Here is a 20981-nt window from a genome sequence, read left to right on the forward strand (position 1 = left end):
TACCGGCTGCCTGTTTTCATCGCAAAAAAATATGCTTTGCTAAAGTAATTGTCACTTGTGTCTTCAGCTCTGTTGACTGTGGGTCCTTCTTTTGTTCTGGTAGATTTTCTTTTGATAGTGACTTCCATACTTTTCCACTTTAGGGCCACAACTATTCTCTGGATCATTTATCAGAGAAACAATGACAATACGCAACCAAAAAACTCTTAACAAATGTGACTTTCAATTGTCTCTCACAAGCATGTTTAATATTGAGACAAACTTTTAACATACTGTGATTGTAGATGTGACTTTCTATTGAACATGTTTAAAAAAAAAGAAAAAAGAAAAAAGAAAAAAAAGAGTAGGGTAGAAAAAAAATGTATTTGCTGAATATTGTGATGTTCTGTGTCTATCATTTCACAGTGGAACTTTTCTAAATAAATACTATGATGAAAAACTGTTTTGGTATCAGGTCTTTGAGAAGGTCCGCGAGATGAGACATGAGAAGTCAATATTCCTAAACAATTCTAAACCTTTATTTTCTAACAAGAGTGAAAAGAAACAAAGGCAACAATAAAATGAAAAGTTTATACACAAGCTCACGACACTGAGTGTCTGCAATATCAACAATAATATTAATAATTATAATAACATAAGTTGAAACCAGGAAACAAAACAAGTTGTGACAGACTCAGTTACAGTGAGGTTACGTTAATCTGAAAAGAAGGGAAGGAGGGGGAAAAAAAGAGTCAAAAGGAGGGCATATTTATAAAAAGAAATCCATGGCATATATAGAGGGGTGGGGGGGTGGGGGGGGTGGGAACAAAGCCGAGAGGTACAGATAATATATTCTGGGAAGGTAGCACCAAAAACATTAATGCCTGTTTTCAAATACTTCCCAAAATGTAATCAGTGTAGTCAAAATGTTTTTACCCTCAAAAACACACTGAAAACACAAATTTCATACAACTAAAAAAAAAAAGAAAAAAGAAAAAAGGAAAATACAGGAGTAACTGCAGTCCTTTAGTTAAGACCTGGCTTCCCACCCCCCCACCCCCTGCTGTGTAACTCAGGAATCGTGGCGGAATCGCCAAAAAAGAAACATTTCAAAGCTTATCCTATAACCAACCAACCAATGAGTAAATCCACGGGAACCGAACATCGCTGCCCCCTGGTGGCCACACCCTTCGACTGCACTAGCATTTAATACAGTTGGAATAACATGACATACTGACTGACCTCTGACACAACTCAGACCGCGGGACGAGTCTGGCTGCAGGGTCCCACAACAGTCCGACGACGTCTTAATATTTTCACAGGTAAGGAGGGGGGAGTGGGGGGTGAGGATGGGGTGGGGGGTGAGGGGGGGTGGGGGTGGAGGTTGATAAAGTCTGGGTGAGACGGCGGCGGCCTGAAAGCAACCGGTGACGGAGTGTAGAAGAACTGTCAACACTGCGTTAGTGTCAGAATGCATTGGGGGGGAGGGAGGGGGGATGGGGGGGGGCGCTTCGAGGTGGATGTCCTGCATCTTTCTGTCACGTGACAATTTTCTTCTGGCACCTGGATTCTTCAGAGCGATCCACTTCAGCAGCGTTCCACGTTTGTCTGTTACATCACAAAACCTGACGAGACAAAAATAAAAAGAGGAATTAAAAAGAAAAAAGAAAAACGGAAGTGTCACGGTGTCGGCACATTTCATACGAGTAGAGCACCAAGTATCAAGCCCCGGTATCGGTACCGCCGACACTGGTATCAGGTACCAGTGCATCCCTAAGCACAAGCCTGGCTACCTCTGGGTGTTTGTGTGCGGGCGGGGGAGGGGAGTGGCTGGCGGTGCAGGTCTTCTTGGACTCGGAGGCGTCCAGGGACGGTTCCCCCCCGTCCCCAGGGCCCCCCCGGTGGCTCTTCCTCTTCCTCTTGGAGTCTTTGGCTCGGCCGCCGCGGCCGTTTCGCCTCTGCTCGTCCAGCTCAATCTGGCAAAGGGCGGCACAGGCACAGTTATTTACTGAGAGACGATGGTTTGAATCAATCTCATAAAAACACAACTGATTCACGCCTGCACTCGAGGCGTGTAGTTGATACGCAGTTCTTAGTAGTTTTTACCACTTCATCTCTTTCACACACACATGCGGGGCAAAATAGCAAATACTCGTGATGGAAGAACCTTTTTTTAATGGAACATAGACAGAAATAATTTTTTGTTTCTGTGCGAAAACCAAGGAAAATGTTTTTGCCAGTTGGGGTTTGAATGAATCAAAATAGTCATCAAATATATGAGCAAGACGCATGGGATTTCATAGCAAAGAAATCATTGTTAAATAAGTGTAAATATGTTTTATATGAAGGGCGGCCATTTGAAAGAATCTACCATATAAAACGTGTTTGAGCTACTTTACACTCTGTTTACTACAGAATTCCATCACAGTCGTGAAAATGAAAGAAAACCCATTCAATCAGAAGGTGCGTCCATCGTTTGACTGGTAGTGAGCGTCATTGACAACTATTATAACAGCACATAAAAAATCACTCCTATTTAAATGTAGTAAATGCATTAATACCACTTCCACAGCTACAAAGACAACAACCAAAGCAAAAAGCAAAGAGGTGTTTCCCCTCACCTGGATGAGTGTGTGCAAGGTTTCTCGAGGCGGCAGGGAGGCGGCCTGCAGGACCCTGTGGATGGTGAGCGTCTGATCCAGCGACACCTCCAGCAGATCTCCTTCCAGCTGCAGCTCCTCCAGCAGGGCCCTGGTCTCCGCCGACAGTTCCACCACCTGGCCCGCTAGCGACGGCAGCAGGGGCAGCAGCGAGTCCACACCTGGGCGGCAGGAGCAGAGCAGCAGGGGGTCACGCCTGGAGTCTGCGGGACAAACAGCCTGGAGGCGTGCAGACCAAACCTCCGCCTCACCTGTGACGCTCGGCTTCTTGCTGAGGCCATTTTCACAAGCGGCCTGCGAGCGAGGAAACGCAGTGTTAACAGGTGAAACATCCACACTTGACGTGAAGAACTTACTGACCAGGTGGACCTCGAAACTGCACAGATCAGCAACAAAGCTAGAAATAATTCACTCCACAGTTCAAATCTTCAAAGAGTCTTTTAGGGCAGCGATGGGTGGGACACACACACACACACACACACACACACACACACACACACACACACACACACACACACACACACACACACACACACACACACACACACACACACACACAGAGAAAAGCATGTGTATCTCTGTTGCTGGGGTGAAGTTATGGTATCATACAATTTAAAAATCCATTAAAGCAGATTCTTCATTTTATACAAACAGGACTGTACTGACTGGTGGAACGCTAACAAAGCTCGCAATATTGTATTTATTTTCTCTTCTTTCTTTGGTTTGCTGTATCTATATCAGGACTTGGCAACATGGTTCTGTCATACTTTTTTTTCGGTTGTTTTTTTGTTTTGTTTTTTGTCTTGTTTTTTTGGGGGGGGGATAAATGACAAAGCAATGTTGTTTCTGCAGCTTCTGAAAGGGAAGGCAAGTACAAGCTTCACAGCTTCAGCCGTCTCTTACTCAATCACATATTGTGTGACTCTGTATCTGTTCATGTGCACATTATTGAACAAACAAACTAAGCCAATCCAAAGACAAACTTGGCTGTCCCACCTGAGTGCCGTTGCTCTGCTTGCTCTTCTTCTTGGGCGAGTCGTCCGTCAGGTCGATCACTCCGTCCTCTCCCTCTCCTCCCTCAGAGTCCGACAGAACAATAACGGAGCTCCCTCCTCCTCCCGGCGCCGGCGCCGACGCCGCTGGCCGCTCAACACTGCCCCCCTCCTCCTCTTCCTCCTCCTCCTCCTCCTTCACTTTCTGGGCCGGGAGTGTTTCCTTGAGTTCCTGCAGCCTGCGGAGGGCGCTCTGCAGCTCGGCCGTCTCCAGCGTCTCCTTGGCGCGGCCCTGCCAGTTGATGGCTCTCTCCGTCAGGCACTGCAGCGCCTCGCCCTCGGGCAGGCGCACCGGCAGCCGCTGCAGCGCCACCAGCAGTGCCAGGATGGTCTCCAGGCGCGGCCGCCTCGACCGCTGGCACTGCGGGCACAAGAAGCGAGTGTCCCAGTCCCACCAGCAGAGGGCGTTGGTCGGCGGCGATGACGACGAGGAGGAGGAGGGGAGGGGGGAAGGGAAAGGGACGCAGCCGCCGTGGAACCAGTCCTTGCACAGGTGGCAGCGGAGCTGGGGGGCGCGGGGCGGGCCGGCGCACACACACACCGGCGCCCCCGAGTGGCCGTTGCTGGTGCCGTTCTCCGGCGCCGGGGTGTCCGAGCGAGCGCACGAGTCCGTCTCCATGGCGTCGTCCAACCTGCCGTTCTGCCGGCCCTCCTTGGTTCCAGCGGAGGAGGAGGAGGAGGAGGAGGAGGAGGATCCCGGCTTGCACATGTTCAACCTCTGGAGCCTCAGCAGCGCCACCTTCTCCTGGTGCTCCCCTTGTTTAAATGCCATCACCTGCCAAGACAGCAAACAGTTTGTTTGGTTTTTTTTTGCAGAGGAATTATCGGCACGGAAACAACGAGAAACAAAAAAAACAATCAATCAATAAAAGAGCAGGAAAACTAGATGGGTTCTTCCAAAAGATGCTAATACTGGCCTGTATCATGATGCTGCAGAAAAATACACACGCAAAGACGGCGTTGGAGCAGCAGGAGGTTACTGACTGCACTTACAATAGCAGCAGGGTCCCTCAGGTCTTGAGCGGAGAGGCCCAGCGTGTTGGTGTCCGAGTCGTCCAGAGGCTCGTCCAGCGGCTCCGTCTCGTTCCGCCTCTGACGCCTCTTTGCACACGGACATAATACCTGCGGGCGGGGGGACGTCACGGTTTAGCAGTTGCACGAACGTCCGCCTTCATCCAACCCCGCTGCCAAGTGTGACTGGACCCACCTCCAGGAGACTGTGCGGACTGCTCTTCTTCAGGAAGGTCTTGCTGGCCTTGTCCCTCCACGAGTGAGCGCTGGCCACCTGCAGCTCCAGCTGCCTCAGCTCCTCCATGAAGACCGGCAGGTCTCTGCCAATCGCCACCAGGCCTTCCAGGTCATCCAGGCAGGGGTAGTGTTCTCCATTCTACCAGCAAGACACATGGAGTCATGTACAAAATTATAGCAGGTGATAGGTCCATATATTAGAAAATACATATAAACATATACTACCATTGAAAAGTTTGAGCTCTCTGCATTGAAATGCATTACAAGCAGTTTAATATAATAATCTAGTGGAAACCCAGTCGTGATGTGCTGAACAAATTATGGGATGGCTTCAAAAGTTGTTGACACGAATGTCTCACTGAATGTGATTTTAGAAGCGAAATATCAAGTGTGCAATATGAGGCCATCATTACCAAAGTTTAATGATTGAAAATTGCTTTAAAAAAAGAAAAAAAAAAGAAAGGCAAACAATATATAGAACAGAAATGTGTATTATAATCACACTTAGGTCTGTATGATAAACCATAATAGAGCAAACATAGCGTCACGGTTTATATTTCAGACTTTAAGTGTGCTCACAGGATTTGCAGAAAACAGATGGAAGTGCAGATGGTGTTTTTACCTGGATCTCCTCGAGGTCTGTCACCCAGGCCCGAGCTCGCGTGAGGCAGCCTTGCAGAGACAAGATGTTGGGAAGCTTGACTGGAATGAGCTGAGCCTCGTTGACTATCGCCTCCAAGGTAGAGAGAGGATGCTTTTGTCTAGGACACGACCAGGACGACAAACAAAAAGTTGACAGGTGGACGCCTCTGGAGAGCCGGGCTGCGATGTGAGAGCGGCCGCTCGTCTGACCTTTGCTCCAGGCAGATCTGCGCCTTCTCCTCCCAGCGCTCCGCGATGGTGAGCAGCTCCTGGAGCTCCGCCATGGCCGTCTCCACGGAGACGCTCTGCGGCACGTTGCAGCCGGCCTGCATCAGGTTCCTCAGCACCTCCAGGGAAACCTCCTGCCTCTCGTCTCCTTCTGTGCCCAGGGTGCGCCTCACCTCAGTCAGCCAGTGGCCCTGCTCCTTCAGGCCCTGCAGGACTCCGCACTCTGGCACCAGCACGGGCAGAGCCACGCCCTCGTCCAGCAGGGTCTGCAGCTGCTCCGAGGGCTGAGAGTCCCTCCTCCAGTCCCTGTCACTGACCAGCTGCTGCGCCCGGCTCTGGAACTCCTCCATCCTCTGCAGGACCGCCTGGAAAACAACATGGCACACAGGTTATCGGTCAAGAATGTAATGAAAACTAAATACAATCATGTCAGCAAATTCTAAAGGAACAGTTTTTTCAAATACCATTTTAAAAAGGTCCAGTGTGTACAAATTGTCTTGATTTCTGACTTTAATATTGGTAAAACCTCAACATAAGGCCCATTATATATACACAGGTACCACCCGAAAAATTTGAATATCAAGTAAAAGTTATTTTGGCAATTTAACATAAAAAAAACCAACTAATTGTATTGAGCCATTACACACAAATTGACATCTCAAGCGGTTCCTTGTTGTAACTTTGCTGATTAAGATTTTCAGCGTATTAAAACCACAAACCCACAAACTCAGAAAATTATTATAAAATTTGAGGGTTTTTTTAAGCTGCAAGACCTGATCAGCAAAATCCAAAGAAATGAAAACTTGAAATATATTGACTTGCATATTATTCCTTTATATGATATGGCAAATTCACCTGTTAAGTTGAATTGCAGAAATACAACAACCTTTTCAGGATATTCAAATTTTCTGGGTAGTACCTGTATATTTACATAGGAATCGTGTTAAATCCCGATTCTCGATTAATTGCGATTAATTGAATCGTAGCCCTCTAAATCGGAGTCGAATTGAATCGTCGGGTACCGAGCGATTCAATTCGATGGTGATGAAGCTGTCACACATTTGACCTGAGTCATCTGTGAATTATTGACACCGTGAGGATTCGATGGTGGGCTGTCAAGGCTGTAATTTTGCCACCGTAATTCGTCTTTTGTCCATGACGGAAAAAGAATTGTACGTTTCGTAGCGGCCTTTAGACAAATAAAAGCTTCTTACTTGGACTTCCTCCAGCTGGCTCATCACACAGGGCAGGTTCTGCATCGTCTCAACCAAAGTTTTCAGCTCGGCAAAAGTCATCTTCCCTTCGCTAGAGACACAGTGACAGTAATAGGTATAATGTAAGTGCACGTCAAACAACAAGTTGCACTGATAGAGTCAAACGTGCGTTTCACACTACCTGGTCTTTGTGACAGCGAGGAGCTCAGCACTACTCTGCTGGCAGCGATCAATGTCTTTCAGAACCGTGTCGAGTTTCCGCAAGAGTTCATTGTCTGGGAACTTTTTCTCCACGGCCTCCGTCTTCAGTGCCTCCAACTCGTCAATTGCTGCGGCGAAAAAAACAATTTTTCCTCTCATCATTCCACCTTTAAAAGCCCAGAATAATGTTCAGCGGGTGCCTGATAAAATATTCACACTGATTTCCCACCTATTTTATTTCCCTCTTCCTGTTCAAGCGTCTCTTTCACTCTGTTGGCCCAGTAATCAAAGGACTCTGAGCGAACCTTCAATCTGTGAAGCATCCCTAACAACTCGTCCAGGGTGTATCTGTACCTGTGATGTAATACAAAACACAGGATGTCACAGGATGAAAAATGACTTTTCCTTTGCAAAGCATTGATGCGTAGCCAAAGCAAGACAACTGACGTACCTGAGGTAGAGTTTATCAGTAGAGCAGTTGCACAGATCCTGGGTGTGGTAGAGACACACCAGCCGCTCTGGACAGTTGGAGCAGGCCAGAGCCGAGAGGAAGCACGTGGTCTTGCATTTATCACACTGTCTCTCATCATCGGGCAGCAGCTCAAACGCCTCGCGCTCCGCTTCAGTTATACCCTGCAGGGAAGAGAGATCAACATTTTTCACAATTTATTAGTTTGAGCACAGGTGGCAAAAGCATCGACATCCTGCACTGAAAGTAAAAGTAGCGAGAGTTGTCTCTGGTCAAAGTGAATATACTGCTTCAAGGACCAACGAAGAATTTGCACGTCATTACTTCCCAACACTGTAGTTTAGTAACCTCTATTACTTACCATTTGCTTTTGCTTTTTTTTTTTCAAAGTTGTGGAGAATGCGTGACCTTACCCTCTCCATCAGTGCCTTCCGCAGCTTCCTCTCCTCTTGAACGATGATGAACATTTCCCGATGAGTAGCGGCCGCCAGGTTGAGGTCCAGTTTCTCAGGGCTGGCAGCCATCTTGCAGGTGAGCTCCTCGTGGGAGAACACACAGTATCTCCGCAGGCGCCGGTAGTGCTCGATGCAGGAGCGGCCAGCGGGCAGCTGGGAGGGGACCAGCAGAGTTGGTTACGTCCTGCTACGATGGGCGTCAGGCGATGACACGGGGTGTGGCTGATGCTTACCCAGTCTGCGGTACAGAAGTTGACGGCCTCTGCAAAGTTGTATCCCTGATTGAAGCCACTGTGGTAGGCTCGAGGAAAGGTGATCACAAACTCTCCCGCACACTGATTGGTTCGTACGACCTTCAAAAGAGGAATGGGACGCTCAGTGAAGAGGTGGTAGGCGGGGCTACAGGAAAGTTATCCAGCCGTGTATAATGGTTTGAAGTTTCTCTAGTGAAACCCACCGGCACTCCGTGTGACATGAGGATGTTGGGATTCATGATGGTCACCAGCTGATGCAGGAGGTCGGGCTGGTACTCAAACAGCTCCGGCGTCAGCTTCTTCATCACCCCTTCCAGCCGCTCGGCCGCCACAGACGGAACTCCGTACCACGTCTTGGGCTCGCCCCTGCAGAGGACACGCAGCTGGTCAGTGTGGTGCGAACACTGTGCTGGGTTCAGTTCAGCTAAACAGAAGCAAATACACTGCAGAGCTGCACGATTTGGGCTAGAAATAAAAATATTGATTTCGATTTTTGATTTCGATTTGTTTTTTGCTGCACAAGATAAGGGTTATTTCAAATATGCAATTTATGTATACATGTGAATACACACACTTTATTTTAAGATTAAGATTTCATGTGAAGCGATAAAAGACTGGAAGGGCTGCATACACCTGTAGGACCACAGTCCACTGCAGCAGGTGTGGTGATCGACAGACGGAGCAGCGGAAGCAAATTACAATCATTATTTGCAGGAACGCTTTTCAACATCAATGGGTGCCGTGTCTTTTTGCCTTGTGAAATGCCGTTGCAGCTCAAAGTCCAATGTGATAAGACTTTGGGACAACATTTGAATATATCGTTCGGCGTTCAGCTGCTTCCATGTGCAGCCTGCAATGGAACGCAGGGATTAGAATTAGAAATGGCCCTCTCGTGCAGCCCTGGTGCACGGCATCGACGAGCATCCTGTACCAGTGCAGGTAATTAATGGAGTAGCTCCAGTGGTCCTCGATGTGCCAGCAGAACGCTGAGAACACCATGCCCACGTAGAGCCAGGGGACCTTCATCCCCGAGATGTCTCCGTTGATGTGGCACAGGAGCGACTGCTCCAGCACAGGCATCACGTTCAGGTTCCAGCCGCTGCGAGCATATTCCTGCAAGACAGAAGCAGCGTGAGTCCCGCACAAGCTGTAAACATTAGAATTCTGTAATCTCAGCAGAATGTCAGCGATCCTTTGCTCGCAGCCACTTTTATACAAACTCCAAATCAAAACGCTGCACATACCTCCTCTTCCTTTGTGAGCTTCCGCTTGCCATTGTTCATCGGGAAGCCACTGCCAAACTCCTTTGAGTGGATGTCCGCTCCATACTCCACTGTCACGTCCTCCTCGATGCTGCTGACCAGCCGCCAGAATTCTCGCTCCACCAACTCAGTAGGAACCATCTACATCCAGAGCAAACACAATGAAACAAATATAGCGGCAGAGTTGGCAAATTGTGTGTGCGTGTGTGTGTGTGTCCTTACATGAACAGGCATGTTGAAGTAATCTGCCTTAAAGGCATCAGCCATTTCCCCGAAACTTTGCAGAGTGTATTCCCGTGTCGCCTGCTCGAAGCCAAACGCTTCTGACGGTTTCTTGCATTCCTACGAAAAATTAAAAGAAGTCAGGACCAGAGTTCAGACAGACAGGAGCAAGACTGGAGGAGGAAAGAGGTAAGAACAAAACAAAACAAAACAAAAAAAAAAAGAAGTTTCAGAGTCAGAGGCACCAAACACTTCTGGGAAAGAAAAAATCTTTACCTCTGCAACACACTTTGGGCAACGCCAGTTGCCTTTGGGAGGGTCGGTGAGCGGGGGCAGCAAACAGTAGGTGTGGTAGTTGTCGTCACAGCCGTCGCAGAGCAGCAGCTTCTCGTCGTCGTCTCCACGGCCGCACATTCGACACACAAACGAATCCACCTTCGGTGAGGGTCGGAAAAAGACGACGTTAAGGCTCCACCCAAAACGTAGAAGTCAGTTACTTTGATAGAACAAAAAAAGAAAAGTTCTTTTGGAATAATATCAAGCCCCACTTTGCATCAACTAAGCTGTCTGGCCACGAGTCAGATGACAGTCTGCCCAGTTTCTGGTGGCTACTTCCAGCAGGATGATTTTCCGTGCCACAACTTCTCATTGTCTCAAACTGGACGCTTGAACGTAACAGTGGGTTCGCTGGACTCTCACGGCCTCGGTTACCAGGTCGAAATCCACGGGGATGTGGTGAAAGTGGACATTGTTATCATGCAGGTGCTGCTGATGAATCTGCATCATGCCGTCACATCAATATGAACCAGAGTTGGAAGTGGAATTTGTCGAGCAGGATTTTATTCGGTTTCACAAGGGTAGAATATATTTCTTTTCCCAAACTGATCAAAAGTAAAAATTTTACCATGGAGAACGACAAAGAACTCGACTGCAGATATTTCGTTTTTTTTTAATACCGACTCTCAAACAGGAAAGAAAAAAAAAGTACAACAGAAACTTCAGGTTGTACTTTTGGTCTTTATACAACTACTTACACACTGGGGGTTGTTGATATTGCGTCTCAGCCTCATGGTCATTTTTGTGCACGGCCTATCAGAGTCGTCTTCGTCATCCTTTCCAAACTCTTCCTTTGGCTCCTCCTTCTTCACCTCCGGTGTGACGGTGACACTGGGGGGCGGCCGAGGGGAGCCGGCGTCGACTGGCTTCTCTGGAGTGTCCAGTGGTTCAGCTTTGACCGAAGTGTCACCAGGCACAGGAGACACGCTCTCCTTGATCGTGACCGTCTGAGGCAGCTCATCTAAGAAGGAGCATCACTGTGAGTCGATCATCTTAATCACTCTTTCACTCCATGCACTTTCTATGAACTGATTGCTGATGACTGATTGTGCAGCTGAGAAAGGACAAATAAGGTGTTTATCTATCTAGAATCGCAGATGGTTGCTGAAAGGATGTGTTGTTGTTGTTGTTGTCGTCGGTGCTGCAGTCAATCACAGCTTTGACAACCGCACTGACCTTTTTTCCTGATGCCTTTGTCTCGAGCAACCAGGCCAAGGCCCATCATCTTCGGCCCTGCACCGTAGATCTGCAGCTTCTTCAGCTCGGGGTTCTTCTCGATGTCTTCTTCCGTTGGTTCGGGCTGCAGATCAAGAGTACATCGCTCGTCACTCAAGGCAAACGAAATGACCACAAACGTGGTCAAACGTTAAACTAACGGGGCAAAAACATGGGGTTCAAAAGTGCAAACAAAAACAAAAAAAGTTATAAAGGTGAGAGCACGGCGATGCATCACAAGAAGAGATTTAGCTTAGTTGGAAAATGAGGAGAGGTTGACCACCATCACAGCCTAGTTCAGAGTTCAGAGTTAGGACCCACCACCAGAAAGACAAAAGCACACTCCTCACATAAATTGAGTTTTCTTTTCATGACTATTTATAATATTGCTGTTGCTCACATATCGTGTTTAAAATTAAAGGGTTGAAAAGAGGAAAAGAATTACACATCAACTGTTGGTCAGACATTCACTTTTTTTAGGCCCCACACCTGCCCAAACTTTTGAAAGACTGAAAATGGATCAACAGCTGACTTTAAGTGTTATTACGGGTCACTTTGAATTGCTGAAGAGTAATTTCTGGATTTGTCCTCATGTCCTCCTTTCTCAGAACTACACTTCTGTTTGAATTCCCACTCCTTTGAAAAGCTACTGTCATTGGTTGGAAACAGACCACAGAGGTTCTGCCCACTCAGCATGTGCAGAAACAAGTTAAGACCTTTAAAAAAAATAAAGAAAATCCAATTCACATTTGGCATTAACACAGTGTTAATTTCCGTAACAGCCACTCCTGGTGCTGTCAGTCATAGAGATATGCAGGGGATAAAAAGACAGTGACCTCAACGTGGTTAAAAAGCACTTTGTACAACTCTAATAAAGAACATGTTTTGTTACCAAAATGTCAAAAAAGCATTGTTGTCATATGAAGCGCAACCAATAGCCTTTCCTCCACCCCCTGCCTGCAGGACATGTGCTAGAAAAGGTGTGTGTTCAAATTTGACCGCACACTCTGCATGTAGTCACTCTTCAGTAGCAATGTTAGCATCTCTAGCTGCACTCATTCAGTAGTCAGTGACTTTTTTTTAATTCTGGTTTGCAGTTCACACTCAATTGCATGAACCACTAGCTCCTAATCTCAGACAGTAGTGCCTCCATCTGGAAAAAAGTTTCACATTTCACTCTATCCCAAGCATTGATATTAAAAATTGTCAGAGATTTTTTTCAATGTTTTAAAAATATTTGGCTGCTTCAGAGGTGCACAAAAAGTATTTCCTGTTAATAAGACAAAACAAACAAACAACTAAAGTCTTGTCATTCTTGTACTCTGGATGTGTTACAAGGGGACGTCATCTTGCTGTAACATCCAGTTGTGAGCTGGATGGAACAGCACACGTGCAGCATGTGGGTAAATGTTGGTAACTGAACTAAAATAAACTGCACTTGGAAACTTAAGACTGATTCCTAGCACAGTTCAATACATCACAAATGCAAGAGGTGTCTCATCACACAACGTAGACGGTAAACTGAATGTGACTTGCATTTCTTCAATGTTTCCATACAGCGTCTGAGAGAAACCTAGTGTAGAATTTGCACATTTGATTTGATTTAATTCAATTTTTAATTCCACTTTTTCCACCGTCTTGGCAACGCTTTTTGCACGTTATGACACATTGTCAATTATCACATGATGGTGCTTTTAACACAACAAAGTAAAAGATTCTTCTGTGAGTGCACTCGAACAGATCAAAATGCAGCCACCACTGTGACTTCACAGCTCAGCAGAGCACAGCCGAAGAACACATGTGTGTATAGAGGCAGCCAAGCGACAGATTTCAAGCCAACCACAGACAACAAGCAGGAGTGAAAGAAAAAGAAGGCTTCACACACACCAGGAATGGAAAGGACAGATTTGGAATAGCGCAGAGAGGGAAGCTTTTCGGACAGGTGGAAGCATGACACATGAGCACTGGGAGCTGAAATTAAAAACACTCTTCAACTGAAGAAGCGACAGCAGTTAGACAAGACACAGCAAAGGTGGGACGCCAGTATCCAAGATGAAACAACACACTGGGTCTCTTCCAAACAGCAGTATCCGTGAGTGTTCAACCAACAAGCAGCTTTATTAGTGCAGCCCTGAGGGAACACTGCCCTCAGACCAACACAGCGGTGAGCGATGGCACCCAAGAACTCATCAGTGTGTCTTTTCCCCTCTTGTCACTGACAGCAGAATATCGCAGTGTTACAAAAACAAAAAGCACACTCAATTCCAAATCGGTTTGTAGCCGTTTTCACCCCACTAGCGATACAGTCCTTTAAAAGGTTAAAAAGTTAATAGAAAAATGGCTTCAACCAAGAAACCCTCAAAACTGCCCCAAGTGAGAGACTGGAGCGATCAGAACTGAACACTGGAGGCAAACTGGGAGAGAGGTCAAGCTTCGACAGCCCATGTTGCACATGTGCTGCTTGTTTGTGTGCTGTAGGATTTAATGCGCACACAAGACTACGCATTTTAGTTTGTCTTAAAATACACTCTCATCTGAGTGTCCCTCAGTTAAAAACATCTATGTATGCACTGCCTGTTTTATCACTGCTCAACATGGCATGGATGCAATTCCAAAGTAAGACTTAAGGCTGCGTTCAGACAGCAGGCGAATCTGATTCAAATCAGATTCCTGCTTAAATCCAATTTTTAGGGCTGACTGTCCACGCTGTTTTTAGCAAGTATCCAATAGGGATGTGGCTCTGTTCAGACTGAGCCACATTATTGAGCCATCTGACAGGTTGCTGTAGCAACGTCGTCGGAGCGGAGGCGTCGTGCAGCGTAGCTTGCAGTGTGCAACGTCATATCATTGCCACAGCGGCACTTGTTGCGATACATGGCCTGGAGCTTGGCTTGAATGGCGCTACAGTATCTTCCCACACACTGATGAGCCAATGAGTTTCCTCCTCTGTCCAGGGACAGCTGTTTTCTACTGCTTCTGTCCGCTCCATTATGTTACAGCTCCACACCTGGAATGGCGCCCTCTAGTCTGGCGCGTTGGCTCTTGCGTCGCGTAGAGTGACGTCGCACACAGTCAAAACTGATTGGTGTGTTAGGAGCTGTTCACGCTGAGACGCATCTGTCCGAATACTATTTGAAACAACCTACCAAATGTGGTTTCAATCCGTTTTGCAAAAAATCGGATTTTAAGTGATTTGGGACTGGTTCACACTACAAAAGAGCCATCGGGTTTCAAAACGGCATTGGCTAAAAATCGGATTTTGGTTGGCAGTCTGAACGCGGCTTAAGCAGCTCGCGCACAGTGCAACCGGTATGGGGGGGAGGGGGGGGGGGAGTGTTAATTTATTGTGTTGTGACACGCACGGTCCCATGTGCACCCCCAAAACCTGCGAGCAAAGGATGGCATTGCAAATGAAAAACCCACATTGTGGCGTAAGGAGACACGTGACAGTGGCCACACCCCCACCCCCCAGTGCAATCTACAAAGGGTAATAAGCACCATGTTCTACTGGGTTGGCAACACAGTTCTTGGGAGCAACATGACTGGGACCATCATGTGGCCGACTGTGAGCCGGCAGTGAGAACGGCGAGGTGCATGAATTCAGGTTATTGTAGTGGTTAGTTAAAAATGAGACCGGCTACTTTCATTCTGAAAGAGTGAGCTAGTTTTTAGAGGAGGCAGGGGAGAGCTCATGTGCTCAAGAGGCAGTACCGCAGAGATGAGTTGAGAGCCAGTGGTGAGAGGATGGGGGGCCAGATCCTCTGGACCCTGCAAGGGGAGACAATAACAGCAACAACAATAAACTAAGACAAGAGAAAATTAGATGCGAAAGGAAGGAAGAGAGCCTGGAAAGGACAGAGCAAGTCGTCACGGCAGTCTGATCAGCATCACCAGGGACAGTTTGTTGGAAAAGCGCCACATCTGATGCAGGATGTTTTTCTTTCATTAGATCTGCATTATTCAAACTCTTAATAAACCAGTGTTTAACCAGGCCGGTGTGGATCAAGTTATCGCTAAGCTGTGTCACTTCAACATCGGGCTGACACGATACGAATAAATGATGAAGAGAAAATATCCGGTTTTGCGTACTTTGTTTGCAAAATTAGGTCCGATTAATAAAACATCTCTACTACACGGACGTACTGCCATTAGGTGCAGATGCTGATAAACGGTTATTAGGTAAATTACCTGATGTGTTGGACTATCAGGTGAGATTCATGGAAAACGCTTCATTAACGTTCATGCTTCTGTCACATTAAGCCATGAAATTAGAACATTTAGGTTGAAGCATGCAAAGGCAACTTGTTCCACTCAGACAACTTATTAAAACTAAATCCAACAGCAGCAGTAAAACTGTTGATGTCTCAATTCAAATTCGTCACTTTCTTCTTTTTGTGAGGCGTCGTCTTGGTATCATGACGTTAAAAAGTGATCAGCTAGATGGAGAGAACTGTTTAGATACCAATTCATGGATCATGTTGGTGCTGAACAGCAAATTATAAGGAATAAAACACTGAGCAGCATGGAGGTCAAATGAAGTTCACCTGCGAAGGTTATCGCACATTTGACATACATTCTAAAAATTTCACCTGGAAGCCAAACATCACAAACTTCTTGCGGGTAGTTTTTAATATGGTAAAAACCTTTTTTTATATGTTAAAAAAAAAAGCTTAAAAAATGCGATGTTTACATTGTAAATAATACTTGGGAATTTTGCAAAAAGCATGGTAAGCATAATAAAAGCTGATCCAAAACTATTCTGATAAAATCTCTGCCAAAAATAACCGTATGTGGCTTGTAAAACACACAGGTGTGTGATTACAGGAGCGGTGAAAGGAAGCGGAAAACCAAACAGAGAGAGCAGTGGAGCACAACAAGCGCAGCGGGATGGACGGTGAGTGAGCAGGGATGTGTTCTGAGCGCTTCCTCACATCTCCCAAATACTTTACAGTGACCCGTGCACAGGGCTTCACGGGTAAAGCACAGGAGAACAGTCTGAAACAGCGCACACAACTGGACACACTGCTGGCTTGGCAAGTTGTCAGACTGTAAAGGAGGAAGAAGCTGTGGCGCTGTTCGTTGGGCAGGCAGAGGATGAGAAACCTACGTGGTGATAAAAGCCAGACGGATGGCCAGCCACTGCAGATGTTTTGCCATCACAACATCAACAACAAGTGGGCCAGCACATTTAGGTTGGGGGGGGGGGGAGGAAAAAAACAAAAAAAACAAAAAAAAAACAAATAATAATAACTTTCAATATTTGGGGAAACAAAATACAGTGTAATTTTCAAAGTCCTGAAGATCTTCTCCAATTCACTGGTTGAAATCTACTCTTAATATGGAGAAACAGAATCTGGAAGTGCTTGTGAGTTCACAGTGGCACTGGGGAAACCCCCCAAAACCCTAAAGCAAGATTTCTGCTTATTTATTCTGAATCAAGCTCACATTGTGTTTGTTTGCCTTGGAATAATCACAGTGTGCAACAATGAAACTGATTTTGTTGTTTTTGGTGTTTTACTGAGCTTGGTGCAGGTCAAGTAACGTTAAAAGAACCTGAAGCAAATTGACTGGTTGTTCATTAGCAAGTCTGGTTAATTCAGAAAAAAAACTGTGGTTTATCTGATGACTGGATTCATTTGTAGAATACCTTACATTCAACAGCTGCAACCCGAAGCCAATGTTGGCCGTAATGCAGCTTCCTAACATGAATTCACTCCATAACATTGACGTATAAGCACTGTTAAATAGAAGTGAAAAAAGAATGGCGAGTGTTGGTGGTGGCAGCTCTCAACAACCTGTGGCAGTGACCTCCGTGACCTCCGAGACCTGCGTGACCTTCTTGAAACGGGCGTAAAATATTCACCCTTCACACGACAGTTTCTTTCACTCACGTCTGGCTGGCAGCGGTTCGCTCTGCGTCCGTAGCTGCTCATTTTGGACGGCTGCACAGACTGTCGCAGTGGGATGGAGTGCGGCTTGTACTCTTTATCCACGTCCTCGCCGTCATAATGCTTTGGCTTGCAGTGCTAGACCATGAGAGGGGAACTGGCGTTAAAACATGATCCATCATGCTGTCGTCAATCAAGAACATGTAACAAAGAGCACAAAAAAGAATATACATTTTGTGCCTAACTGTAACAAATCAACCCATACTGCTTGATGGAAGTGCACCTTTAGCGGTGCAAATTCAAACAAAAAAGAGCCGTTGGCGTTGTGTAGTTGTTCGGCACGGTGTTTGGACAGTTTGTTCCCAGAACTGTAGACTAGCTGTAGTACGGTCACAAAAGTAAAACTCATATCCAACTGTCCTGTACCTGTTTTGTCAGTGTCACTGAATGCAGCTCAACTAGTGCTGATATGAAGTTTAGCTGGTTTTAAATGACATGACAAGTCAAACGTGTGTGTGTGTGTGTGTGTGCGTGTGTGGCCGGTTCTATTCCGACTGCCATGTGTTCACACAATCACGCTGAAGAAAAAGACAAAGTGTGAAACGATACCGGCAGACTGGCACCAGACTGGAACATCTCGAAGGGGTAGACGATCCTCTCGTAGTGCGAGCGCAGCAGAGAACCGATGTTCTTGCCTGGAGGGTAGCCCAGCCTCTGGGCCACGCGAGCCCAGCGCCGCTCCTTGCACACCATCTCAAAGCCGCCTTCATCCGTCACCACCTGCAATGCAAACGCATTACTATTACTTTCTAATACAAAGCTGTTGCAAAATGACAACGTGTGTGTGTGTATGTGTCACAATGAGTTCACATGCATCACGCTAAACCAATGCCGTTTTATTTGCCCACCCTTGACAGGCCGAAGAGGTCGAGGATGCGCCGTTCGATGTGTGGGATTTTCAAGGAGGACGCTTGAATCTCCCAAAACCTGGCAATTCTGTCCAAGTAATTGAGCTTCACTCTCGTCTCCGCCTGAAACAGGATGCATGAAGAGGCAAGATTTTTTTTTTTTTGGTTTAGGTCAGTTAGCGGCAACAATTTCATTCACGTCAAACGGCGGCGAGGGAACGAGGACCATTACCTCCAATTCATTTAGCCTCTGGATGCGCGGTGTAAAGCGGAAGGTGTCCAGTTCCACTGAGAATGGTGGTTGCCAGTCCTGTTTGGGAACGGGTACGCTTAATTATTTGAACACCTTGCCTGGCCTTTAGCCGGAAATGGCTTGAAATATTCAGCCTTTTGGTTATTAAACAGAAAAAGCAAGATATTTAGGAGGAAATGACGGACACACTAATTAGAGGAAAAGGAAATTCCAGTCACAAATATAAAAAACTATTGACAGTCTGAGGTGTACCTTGCTCCTCTACCCTGCCTGAAACAGCACGTTTAAAAGCTTTCAGGAAGTAACTCAAAGATAATTAAAAAAAAAAAAAAAAAAAAACAGTGTGCATAACACATCACAATTAAATCTGTTCAAATCACTAGAAAATAACAATTACCGGTGGGGGTCGAATTTTGCAGATTCCAGACTTTTCTGCAATGGGGCGGATCTTGGCAATGTAGCCCAGAGGATCCTGAAATTCCTCCCATGACGGCTCAAACACTGGGCACTCCGGCGGAGGTACAAACTCTTCCCCTTCCATTTCCCTGAAACCAGAAAGATCGAAGTCAATGTAGAACAGCATTGTGGTTTTGAAGTGAAATATAACACTCTACATATTGTTGTAATCGACAGACTTTCGTATAAACTACAAAGTATAAGATAAAACAGTGATCAAGTAATAAGAATTGCCACAAAAGTAAGATGTAACAGGCTTAGATGGTCAAACTGTATGTAAGCTAACACATATACTTTGATTTAGGGAGCAATTTCTGGTATTTAAATAAAAACCTGCACATTATATCATAGAACTATGTGAAATTAAAGACGTTGTGCATTCAAACAAGCATCTTTGGAAATATGTGTAGCAATATTTTGCGAAGGTACTTCGTCATGAGTTGTTACTTCAGATAAGTTCATTGTTTATGGTATTTTTAAACCACGACACAAAGGCAAGAGCCAGTGACAAGAAGCCAAGACAGGCTTAAGCCCTCGCAGAGGACCTTTAAAAAAAAAAAAAAGAAAGAAAGAAAGAAAGCAACCCTCCCCCACCATCAGTCACAACAAAACAAACGTCTGGTCCCTGCGACCCATCCAGGTTCAGGATGAAATACAGGAGAAATCTTTTTGCCGACATCCACCTCCAAACAAAAAAACAAAAATAAAAGCTGCTTCACATGTTTTACAACAACGATTAGGTAACAATTCTGAGTGTACTTTGTCAACAAGAACAGCCTCGTATTAACAGTCAATGTGGGGATACAAAGGGTCGTTTTTAGCTATTCAGACAAGATGTACGACCTCTGAAATGATATTAACTTGAAAACAAACAAATTTATTAACAAGAGCAGACTTGATGTGAAATGAACCCACTTACTACATGATTTCCATGGGCCTAAAGACAAACAATGGCGTGAAGGCCATGAACCCAAAGGTGTTGAAGCCTCGCCAGACGACAGGGCGACGCTTACGTGACACAAACGACGGGAAACGCTCCGCTGTTGACGTGCTGCAGCAGCTTGCGGGCCGATAAAAGAACTTTGGGGGAAATAGACGCACGACACCATAGGTCTCGTTCACGCACTTATCCAAACATCAAAGCTTAGCTCGACAACTGTTAGCCTGGAAGCCAACTGAACTTGGCTGAACTGCTTTCAATATTGAATCAACCTTACCGCCAAACAACGGCCACAAAATAACGCAACTGTACTCACTTAACAAAGTGTCCGTGTTTCGTTCTCGAGAACAACTGACAAGTCTGTTGCGTTCATTGTTCAGCCGCTGAGCACAGCTAAGGCTAGCATGGAGGCCTCCCTGTTCTCAGCCCAGTTCCATCTCCTCCCACGGGCACAAGTAACTAGCATTAGTTAGCTCGCCTTTCCTGAGTGCATTGAGAAGTCAACACTGCGACCACACGCAGGCTAACGAACGTGTATGTCTAAGCGACACTAGTCAACGTCAGACTAGTCAACTCGAGGCCATGTACATGTAAATATAGGTACAAATCAATCCCAACAGAATATTTGTTGATCCCACTCGTAAATTGGACTCGTTGCATTGCAGTGACTGACCGAAGACACCACGATGTCCCGGGGGTTGATAGGGCTCAGGGCCGCTCTCTTCCCTCTGTTGTTGTGGTGACTGGTGGTGGTGGTGGTGAGCGAACGTTGGCCAGCTGTGATCGCTCCAGTGGGCTAGCTGTCCCTGCTAGCAAAGTTGACTGTTTTTCAGGCTCGATACTCCATCTAATTCGTTCTGTCAAACACAGCGACTCCAAACATGAATGGCCTTTGGTTCGTCTGATGTTGAATGACAATCTCAAACTTTATCAATTATGTCGTTATAAGTCATTTCCCGACCATCATCATCACTCTCTTCAGGCCATCCTATCTCTCATGACGAGACGCCATCTTAGTTTTTTCTCAGGACCGAAGCAGCAGCACATCCTCTTCATCTTCACACCACGTCGCTCACGTTTGCTCCCTCAAAGTAGGACG

The 20981-nt window shown here is 46.2% G+C and overlaps 1 protein-coding gene across 7 annotated transcripts; it reads right to left on the minus strand.

Moving 5' to 3' along the window:
* Nucleotides 1-556: 556 nt before the first annotated feature.
* On the minus strand, nt 557-20946 carry kdm5c (lysine demethylase 5C). 7 transcript variants are annotated; one of them, XM_076042447.1, is made up of 29 exons: nt 20844-20946; nt 18884-19031; nt 18466-18543; nt 18234-18356; nt 17935-18105; nt 17329-17463; nt 15149-15205; nt 11399-11522; nt 10921-11183; nt 10163-10321; nt 9887-10006; nt 9647-9805; nt 9334-9515; nt 8606-8768; nt 8382-8501; nt 8107-8301; nt 7676-7857; nt 7454-7578; nt 7205-7352; nt 7024-7114; nt 5792-6174; nt 5562-5700; nt 4899-5078; nt 4685-4813; nt 3636-4466; nt 2891-2933; nt 2601-2800; nt 1695-1955; nt 557-1604 (listed from the first exon to the last, which is right to left on the minus strand). In XM_076042447.1, the coding sequence occupies exons 2-28, from the start codon at nt 19025-19027 to the stop codon at nt 1701-1703; spliced, it is 4899 nt and encodes a 1632-aa protein (XP_075898562.1). In that variant the 5' UTR covers nt 19028-19031; nt 20844-20946; the 3' UTR covers nt 557-1604; nt 1695-1700. The 7 variants fall into 7 exon arrangements, with proteins under 7 accessions (XP_075898562.1, XP_075898564.1, XP_075898557.1 ...); XM_076042449.1 differs by having other exon boundaries at nt 1773-1955; nt 20556-20939; XM_076042442.1 differs by having other exon boundaries at nt 20556-20939.
* Between the last annotated feature and the right edge of the window lie 35 nt (nt 20947-20981).

This window comes from Nelusetta ayraudi, unplaced genomic scaffold (genome assembly GCF_046127955.1).
Source record: "Nelusetta ayraudi isolate G7.1 ecotype Tasmania unplaced genomic scaffold, CSIRO-AGI_Nayr_v1 ptg000070l, whole genome shotgun sequence".
Taxonomy (NCBI): domain Eukaryota; kingdom Metazoa; phylum Chordata; class Actinopteri; order Tetraodontiformes; family Monacanthidae; genus Nelusetta; species Nelusetta ayraudi.